Source organism: Oncorhynchus mykiss, chromosome 25, assembly GCF_013265735.2.
Source record: "Oncorhynchus mykiss isolate Arlee chromosome 25, USDA_OmykA_1.1, whole genome shotgun sequence".
Lineage (NCBI taxonomy): Eukaryota > Metazoa > Chordata > Actinopteri > Salmoniformes > Salmonidae > Oncorhynchus > Oncorhynchus mykiss.
Window position 1 is genome coordinate 16203865 of NC_048589.1, and position 10152 is coordinate 16214016.

The following is a 10152-nucleotide window of genomic DNA, read 5'->3' on the forward strand; positions in this document are numbered from 1 at the left end:
ACATGAATACATCAGTTGTACTTCCTGATCATAAATACATGAGTTACATACTGGGTGTAACGGCTTTCTTCCTGGGAAGGAGAGGACCAAAGCGCAGCGTGGTGAGTGTTCATCTTATTTAATATATAAATCCAAACTGAACACTTCAAATTACAAAACAATAAATGTGAAAACCGAAACAATCCTGTGTGGTGAAACAGACACGGAAACAATCACCCACAAAACAACAGTGAAATCCAGGCTACCTAAGTATGATTCTCAATCAGAGACAACTAACGACACCTGCCTCTGATTGAGAACCAAACTAGGCCGGACACAGAAAAACAACCTAGAAACACAAAACATAGAATGCCCACCCAACTCACGTCCTGACCAACTAAAACAAACAATGAACACAATAACTAGGGTCAGAACGTGACACTGAGCAATGCACAACAATGGGTTTTGAGCGCACAAACCTATTGACAGCGTGCGACCATAAACTCTCATGTCTACTCTCGTTTGCAGGTGATCAGCAACAATCAAGAGGACATCTCTACCCCACATTATTATCAATAAAGAAATGTGCTTCTCATCATCAGTAAATCATTGTCAGTGTCTGGTAATTCATCATTTCTTTAGATCAAGTGATGGAGCTCATATGTTGATGATGCTGCTGGACTGTGTGTTGCAGCTGGCCCGGCAGTTCTCTGAGCCTCTGCTGCTGCGGCTGGCCAATGAGGTCTACGCTTCAGACTATGGCACCTTCCTCTGCAACAGCGATCAGGAGAGTTGAGACGTGTGACACCTGGATTAATCCGTTGTCCAGACTCCTTATATCCACAGTCCTTGTCCAAGAATATAGTCTATCCACACTAAATCCGCATCTGTCTGTACCTTTCCACTTGCTCTTCATCTGTCTCTCTCTATTGTTAGGTGTGCTGCAGGGGCAAAGGAGAGTACGCACTGTCTGTTCCAGTCCCTCCTGAGGCCCTGTGAGAGGAGCACTACTCTACCCCCTGTTTGAGCCTACTGAGCTGGTAATCTGGCCCTCCGTCCAGCCACAGTCCCTGCAGCTCTGGAGAGGTGAGTTACAGTACTACAGGCAGATCTGGGGCTGCTCTCCCCTTCAGCAGCCCTCTGACATACGCTGAATGTTGGATGGGTGAATCGAAATAGCTATTACATGAAGAGTATTTACTAAAACAGTTAATCGCTGAGTAATACGCACCGAAAAATATTGCATTATTTCCGAAGAACATGTCTTTTTCTGGATGTGTATAAGATCTGCTCCTGCGGGGGACCCAACATGCTCTTCACCTGAGGGAACACAGGGGGAGATACGGAACCTTGTCATTGAGTGCCGTGAGGAAAGTTGAAAACATTGATGAAGAGAGGACAACAATACAGTGACACACAGAGACACTGGAGGCTCATCCTGGTTGATTGACTGTTGAGGGAGAGAACAAATCTACTTTTATTGCAAGAGATTGCTGCTCCTATGGACATCAAATTGCATCGCATACTGTGAAAGTTCCTCATTGTTAAAAATGTTTCTCTATGACACATATCTACTCAAACTACCATTTTAACACTGTTTTCACTGCAAGTCCAGATTTTGTTTTCTAGAATTAAGAGATCAGGGAAAATGTAATGTATATTATTGTTGACAATCAAACATTTCACAAGATGAATTCAAACGATTTCATAGCTTATTTCGTGCAGGACGAATGTGATGTCCTTTTAACCTTAGCCTAGTACTATGATGCATTTCAGGACAAAACACATGTACACAACCGTTCAAAAGTTTTGGAACACCTAGTCATGTTGCTTACAGTATCAGGCTACCTACAACACATACAGTACCAGTCAAATGTGTGGACACACCTACTCATTCAAGGGTTTTTTATTTATTTTGACTATTTTCTACATTGTAGAATAATAGTGAAGACATCAAACTATGAAATAACACATGGAATTATGTAGTAACCAAAAAGTGTTAAAAAAAGTTTTAAACAAATCTTATATTTGAGATTCTTCAAATAGCCACTCTTTGCCTTGAGGACAGCTTGCACACGCTTGGCATTCTCTCAACCAGCTTCACCTGGAATGCTTTTCAACAGTCTTGAAGGAGCTCCCACATATGCTTAGCACTTGTTGGCTGCTTTCCTTCACTCTGTGGTACAACTCATCCCAAACCATCTCGATTTGGTTGTGGTAGGGGGATTGTGGAGGCCAGGTGATCTGATGCAGAACTCCATCACTCTCCTTCTTGGTAAAATATCCCTTACACAACCTGGAGGTGTGTTGGGTCATTTGTCCTGTTGAAAAACAAACGATAGTCCCACTTAGCCCAAACCAGATGGGATGGCGTATCGCTGCAGAATGTTCTGGTAGCCATGCTGGTTAAGTGTGCCTTGTATTCTAAATAAATCACAGACATTGTCACCAGCAAAGCACCCCCACACCATAACACCTCCTCCTCCATGCTTTTTGGTGGGAAATACACATGCGGAGATCATCAGTTCATCCACACTGCGTCTCACAAAGACACGGTGGTTGGAACCAAACATCTCCCATTTGGACTCCAGACCAAAGGATACTTTTCCACCGGTCTAATGTCCATTGCTCGTGTTTCTTGGCCCAAGCAAGTCTCTTCCTCTTATGGTGTCCTTTAGTATTTTTAAAGATGTATTTCACCTTTATTTAACCAGGTAGGCCAGTTAAGAACAAGTTCTCATTTGCAACTGCGACCTGGCCAAGATAAAGCAAAGCAGTGAGACACAAACAACAACACAGAGGTACACAAGCGTACAGTCAATAACACAATAGAAAAAAAAGAAAGTCTATATACAGTGTGTGCAAATGGCATGAGGTAAGGCAATAAATAGGCCATAGTAGCAAATTAATTAAAATTTAAAAAATTAACACTGGAGTTATAGATGACCAGATGGCGATGTGCAAGTAGAAATACTGGTGTGCAAAAGAGCAGAACAGTAAATAAAAACAATATGGGGATGAGGTAGGTAGATTGGGTGGGCTATTTACAGATGGGCTATGTAAAGCTGCAGCGATCGGTTAGCTGCTCGGATAGCTGATGTTTAAAGTTATTGAGGGAAATATAAGTCTCCAGCTTCAGCGATTTTTGCAATTCGTTCCAGTCATTGGCAGCAGAGAACTGGAAGGAAAGGCGGACAAAAAGGTGTTGGCTTTGGGGATGACCAGTGAGATATACCTGCTGGAGCGCGTGCTACGGGTGGGTGTTGTTATCGCAATGGTTTCTTTGCAGCAATTCGACCATGAAAGCCTGATTCACACAGTCTCCTCTGAACAGTTGATGTTGAGATGTGTCTGTTACTTGAACTCTGTGAAGCATTTATTTGGGCTGCAATTTCTTAGGCTGGTAACTGTAATGAACTTATCCTCTGCAGCAGAGGTAACTCTGGGTCTGCCATTCCTGTGGCGGTCCTCGTGAGAGCCAGTTTCATCATAGCGCTTGATGGTTTTTGCGACTGCACTTGAAGAAACTATCAAAGTTCTTGAAATGTTCTGTATAGACCGACCTTCATGTCTTAAAGTAATGATGGACTGTCATTTCTCTTTGCTTTTTTGAGCTGTTCTTGCCATAATATGGTATTTTACCAAATAGGGCGATCTTCTGCACAACCCCCTTACTTTGTCACAACACAACTGATTGGCTCAAACGCATTAAGAAGGAAAGAAATTCCACAAATTAACTTTTAAGAAGGCACACATGTTAATTGAAATGCATTCCAGGTGACTCCCTCATGAAGCTGGTTGAGAGAATGCCAAGAGTGTGCAAAGCTGTCATCAAGGCAAAGGGTGGCTACTTTGAAGAATCTCAAATGTAAAATATATTTGGATTTGTTTAACACTTTTCTGGTTACTACATGATTCCATATGTGTTATTTCATAGTTTTGATGTCTTCACTATTATTCTACAATGTAGAAAATAGTCAAAATAATGAGTAGTTTTTCTAAAACATTTGACAGGTATTGTATCATATTGTTTTTGTTAATAAATTGTTTCTGTATTCTGATTTGGTTGGTTGATGTGTGTTTCTGTTGGGTTTTAAAGACAGGAATCAGAAGTCCTCTTCACAGCATTTGACTCATAGACAACACACTACACCTGAGGTGACATACATTACACTAAACTGTAGTAAGTAGCATAATGCTTGTTGTCACTTGTCAAATATATTTTTGATCCCTTCTCTGACTGGAGTAAGCTTCTACGCTCCAGTCCTGCTCAAGCCAAACTCAGCTAAACATTTCTACACAATACAAATCCACTGTGAGCAGCTAGTCAGCATGTTTGCCCACATGTATTGCCTTGCAGGCTGGATATTGTAGTCCTTTACAATTGAGTCACGCCCTCTTGCGCTCTTACATCACAACAAGGAAAACCACATATCCCAGCATGACTTTCATCAGCCGTTTATCTAGTTTTACCCAATGGATGCTTGGTGCGCTTAATCCGTGACCAATCGGAGGGTAATCTTTTAATTCCAAGAGTTAACTACCATGAAACCCGTTTTACCAGCGCAATTTTCATAAATTCGTTTTGTAACATATCGTGAAACGCGATTGTGCGATCTGTAAAGTCTTCAGTTTGGGCAACAAGTGGTTGGCACGAACAGAGACTGATTGCAGGTTTTTGTCAGCACACAGGTAACATGTTGTTTTGTATCCATTCTACTTCTGAAAGATAACGCGTGGTGTTTCAGTCAATATGAACTGTATAAAATTGATGTTTTAAATGGGCTAAACAACAATGTTACATAACTAACCTACTCATTGTTGTACGGATGTGTAACTGAAAAACAGCTTCTATCTCAAGGCTGACTGTTAAATAGGCATCACTAGCTGGCCTCCATCCAGTACCCTGCCCTGAATTTACAGGCAGGGTACCACCCGGTTACTCACCCCTGCACTTTCGAGGCTGCTGCCATATGTACATAGACATGGAAAACTCGTCATTTTAATAATGTTTACATACGGTTTAACCATTTTCAAATGTATATACTGTACTCTAGTCAAGGCCATCCTATTCAACTAATGCTGTACATTTACTATTCTATCCACGTATTCTTCAGATATACTACATATTCTATCCACACACGGTCCATAATGTATATTACAGCCCATCACACACAAACACAGACACACACATATATATACATGTATACATACATATATGCTACTCGCTGTATATTATATCTGCATAGTGACTTCACCTACATGTACAAATTAGCTCAAATAATATGTACCCCCACACACTGACTCGGTACCTGTTCCCCATGTATATAACCTTGTTATTGTTATTATTAATGTGTTACATTTTACTATTACTTTTTATCATTACGTTTTATTTTTGTCTACTTGGTAAATATTTTCTTAACTCTTCTTAAACTGCACTGTTGGGTTAAGCAATTCACAGTAAAGTCTACACGTGTTGTATTTGGCACATGTGACAAATACAGTTTGATTTGATATTTATACACACTCTGGACTCCTACATTGCTCGTCCTAATATTTCTATATTTCTTAATTCCATTCTTTTACTTTTAGATTCATGTGTATTGTTGTGTATTGTTAGATAGTACTGCACTGTTGGAGCAAGGAACACAAGCATTTCGCTAAAACCGCAATAACATCTGCTAACGTTACATATGTGTATTCGACCAATAAAATTTGATTGGATTTTTCCATTGCACTGTTCAAATTGTAATTTTTGAATTAATCCATAGAATGAACCGTGCCTGTGGCCTAAATGGTGTCATTCCTACTGAGTGAGATTGATTTTCCGGATGAAATAGATAACATAGCCTGTTGTCTTTGATCCATCTTTTTCCACAGGGTCAACAGCTCCACATGCTACCGGGTATGCGGTTCTGTATGCCCTCCGCGGCAGCTCTATTCGGATCGTTGTGCCATGGCTGTCGCAGCCGGGCGCGTAGTTTGTCATTCCGGGGCTGTAGTTGGTCGCCTCGACAGAACAGCCGGCGGAACAGTCAGGATTCAATTCAATCTACTGCAGAGAACCCACGAATTCTCATCACAGGTTAACTATTTTTTATTATCTCAAGTAGCAAATAACACTTTATGGCCCATAGTCTATAGATAGGCCCTATAGGATGTATATGTGTTTATGAAATTGAGTCAAATCTGTTCACATTTTTTTTATACACGCATAGGCATGCTGTCATTCTCTTTGTCATTTCGAGTTGTTTTCACTGTTCAGTAAGTGGCCATCCTCTTTTCCTTAGTACAATAGGCTGTGAGTAGACTGGGGACAAAAAGGCCCCAGCAAGTGACCATGGGCAGAATAATGGCCTGAGGCCAGTTTTTGTCTGTACATAAAGCTTTGGTGAAAACAAAAAAGGTTGCAGCCTGGTTGAAGCAGAATATGACAAAACATCCAGCCCTACTTTTTTCTGAAATTGTACATAAGAAACACATTTTCACCATATATTCTCTGAGACCTTTTAGCAAATACAAATGAACAAGAACAATTGAGATGGTGTTGTTTCATGAATGCTTATGAATTCTACATTGTATTGTGCATTATTTTTCTCTTTGTGGTTAAGGAGGCCTTGGCCAGTTAGGTGTGGGGCTTGCAGAAATCCTGAGGTAAGAAAAAAACTAAAGAGCAATCTTTTCTTCAATGCTGATTTCTTCGATGTTGATAGCCTGAATATTCCCCAGGTTGTCGAATTCTCACTTAACATCTAGTTTACCTTCTGGGGTTGGGCTCCTATCCAATTCAATTCCGTAAATTCCAGGAATTAACTGAAATGTCATACATTAATTGAATATCAATGTGTAGGAAACAGTACGGAACAGAAAACGTTATCCTATCGGATATTAAAAAGGCTCCACCAGAAGTGTACAGAAGTGGTAAGTTTTCTTATTTGGCACGATCAGCAATTCTCTATTGATCTCAATGTCCCTGCACATCTCCATACTGCGCTTCTCAAATCCTCTTCTTTTCTGCAGAAAATAACATGTTCCCTGCCTTGAAGGGGCAATTCGTAGTTTGTCAATCTCTTCTCCTCTCCCTCAGGCCCGTTTGTGTATGCTGACGTGTTGGACTATAAGAACCTCAGAGAGTTGGTGGTGAATAACCGCATCACCTGGCTGGTGCATTACAGCGCTCTACTCAGTGTTGTAGGAGAGGCCAATGTGGCCCTGGCACGCAAGATTAATATCACAGGTCAGCTCCAAATTCACACACACGCTACAGCAGTATCCAGGGCAGTATCACTGTATCCCTTTTTGCAAGGTTTGTATGTTTTTGTCTAAAGCTTCACTCCTTGCTGTTCTTTCTAGGCCTTCATAATGTGCTGGACCTGGCTCTGGAGAGCTGCTTACGTCTCTTTGTCCCTAGCACCATCGGAGCTTTTGGCCCTTCTTCTCCCCGTGACCCCGCACCTGACCTGTGTGTCCAGAGGCCTCACACCATTTATGGGGTGTCCAAAGTGCACGCCGAACTGATGGGGGAGGTGTGACCTGTTATGTTCATACATACAAATATACACACATCAACACACAAACAGTCATAGATGCAGTCATAATGCGACCACATTGCTGTCAAATGCACACTCTTGCACACACACAACCTGGCGGTCCTCTCTTAAAGCGAGAGCACACAACCTGCCGGTCCTCTCTTAAAGCGAGAGCACACAACCTGCCGGTCCTCTCTTAAAGCGAGAGAGTTTTCACATGTAGATTTTTCAGAGAAAGTAAGTCAATTAATTAACATAGTGCAGATTAAGTGGAATATGCTTTTGCTGGTTATTTGCTTTGATTGTGTTAAATCTCTCAATGTTAGTATCTTCATCACAAGTATGGACTGGACTTCCGCTGCCTACGCTATCCTGGCATCATCTCAGCTAACACACAGCCTGGGGGAGGAACAACAGGTAACCCATATTTATCATATAATCATTTATTAAGGTATTAATGCCATAGGGATATATTCCAATACATTCTGTGTACTTTTTTGCTCTCGTTTCCTATAGACTATGCTGTCCAGATTTTTCACGATGCACTCAGCACAGGTCACCACGAGTGCTATTTACGCGCTGACACACGTCTGCCCATGATGCACATTGGTGACTGCCACCGTGCGACTGTGGAGTTCATGCATGCCCCGGAATGCCAACTGTCGCTGCGCACGTACAACATCGCTGCCATGAGCTTCACCCCCGAGGAAGTTTCCACGGAAATACGCAAGCACCTGCCCCACCTCAAGGTCACCTATAACCCTGACTCTGTCCGCCAGACCATTGGTATGTTCATTGTTCACCTTATTGGTGTGTGTCTGACTGTCTGTGGAGTGTTTTTAATTGTTATTGAACCTCAAGATGTGTGATTTGAATTAAGCCATAGCAGAAGTATATGAAACATTTTCTCCTTCATAGTGTATAGGCTGGAGTAGATATGCATTGTATTTTTGTATTAAATATTGTAAGCCTTACATGTCAGCCTTTCTCTCATCCTTGACCTCCTACAGCATTGCTATTTCAAATCGAATCAAATCAAATTTTATTTGCTCTGGGTTTGCTTCACACGGTCCCCAATCATGAATGATGTCATCATTGGGTCTTATGAAAGTTGTGATGTGTAAAATAACTATTGACCATGATTGTCCCCTGGTGTGTAGCAGACAGCTGGCCAGTGAGGTTTGATGACTCCAATGCACAGAGAGACTGGGGCTGGAAGTCGACCTATGGGCTTGAGGAGCTCGTCTCAGACATGCTAAGCACCATCCATGACAAGAAGACCAACGCCGGACTGCCAGTCAGCTAGCAGGCCCCACTCACAGAGACTGACCTGCCAATCACTATTCCCTTAAATCCACTTCATTCTGGGTCTGCCTATCACAACAGACCCTCTTTAACCTTAGCATAATTTCCAAACCAGGAACCTTTTGTATGTCAGGAATATTCTACCAATAAACCAGGGACTATTTTCAAACCAGGAGTCTTCAGCCAGAACCACTCAACTTGCCACGACAGTGGACACTGAAACCACACACACACACACACACACGGTAGGCAGCACACGCTCTCATAGTAGCAGCCTTACTCATTACAGTCAATCATTTTCTTCTGTTGTGACTTTCTTCAGTTTCTGTTGTTTTAATTGTGATAGAGATCATTTAAGTATCATAGCAGGTTTAACATAAGCTTCAAACCTCTGGGGGAAATAGGCTTCAGGCAAATTATTTGACATATAGTTAAGTCAAATCAAATTATGTTTGTCCCATGCGCCGAATACAACAACCTTACAGTGAAATGCTTACTTACAAGCCCTTAACCAACAATGCAGTTTTAAGAAAAATAAGTGTTAAGTAAAAAATAGATAAGTAAAAAAAAAATGAAAATAAAAGGTACAAATAATTAAACAGCAGCAGTAAAATAACAATAGCGAGCCTATATTCAGAGGGTACCGGTACAGTGTCAATGTGTGGGGGCACCATTTAGTCAAGGTAATTGAGGTAATATGTACATGTAGGTAGAGTACCCCTACCATCAGTTTACAGTATCTTAAGGGGTTGGCTTTCATTTCCCTCTTGGCCTGCTGCATTAGGGTAGTATAGAGGGCACAGTGACATGACACAGCAGCAGTGAGAGATATAGGAAAACCTATCAGGCATAATGGATGCAGAAGAAACAGAAAATCCACAATGTTTATAAAAAGGCCTGCCTTTACAACACAACTTCAGAAGATGTTAAAATATCTTCATATTTCTTTACAGGCACAGTGTTATTTTGGGTACAAATGGGTACCAAATAAATTCAGAATTGAAGCCTTATTTTTAATTAAAGACTTATTAGAAATATATTTGTGGGCAATGAGCAAAATTGCAGTGTACTTTCGATCAGAAATGGAATAAATCTCTTAATTTGCTCATTCTGTTTTGCTATTTGCTGTTGGGGGACTGATTTATTATGGCGGTATTCTAGGCTACTAATTGGTAGGCCTACTGTGTGTTGATGAACAGACCTTGGCCTACAAGCATTTCGCTACTTCTGCAATAACATCTGCTGAATATGTGTATGTGAGCAATAACATTTGATTTGATCATTCAATAATTTTGAATGTCATCATAGGGTTTCATAACTCCAGCAATATTTTGAGCTA

General features: G+C 41.2%; 1 protein-coding gene across 3 annotated transcripts; it reads left to right on the forward strand.

Moving 5' to 3' along the window:
• Positions 1–316: 316 nt before the first annotated feature.
• LOC110504320 (L-threonine 3-dehydrogenase, mitochondrial) lies at positions 317–9362 on the forward strand. Of its 3 annotated transcripts, none has more exons than XM_036963028.1 (9): positions 317–1065; positions 5860–6064; positions 6591–6633; positions 6830–6900; positions 7067–7216; positions 7333–7505; positions 7835–7925; positions 8025–8294; positions 8669–9362. In XM_036963028.1, the coding sequence occupies exons 2-9, from the start codon at positions 5875–5877 to the stop codon at positions 8812–8814; spliced, it is 1134 nt and encodes a 377-aa protein (XP_036818923.1). In that variant the 5' UTR covers positions 317–1065; positions 5860–5874; the 3' UTR covers positions 8815–9362. The 3 variants fall into 3 exon arrangements, with proteins under 3 accessions (XP_036818923.1, XP_036818924.1, XP_021438777.1); XM_036963029.1 differs by lacking the exon at positions 317–1065 and adding an exon at positions 4155–4671 and having other exon boundaries at positions 8672–9362; XM_021583102.2 differs by lacking the exon at positions 317–1065 and adding an exon at positions 4161–4671.
• The last annotated feature ends 790 nt before the right edge of the window (positions 9363–10152 follow it).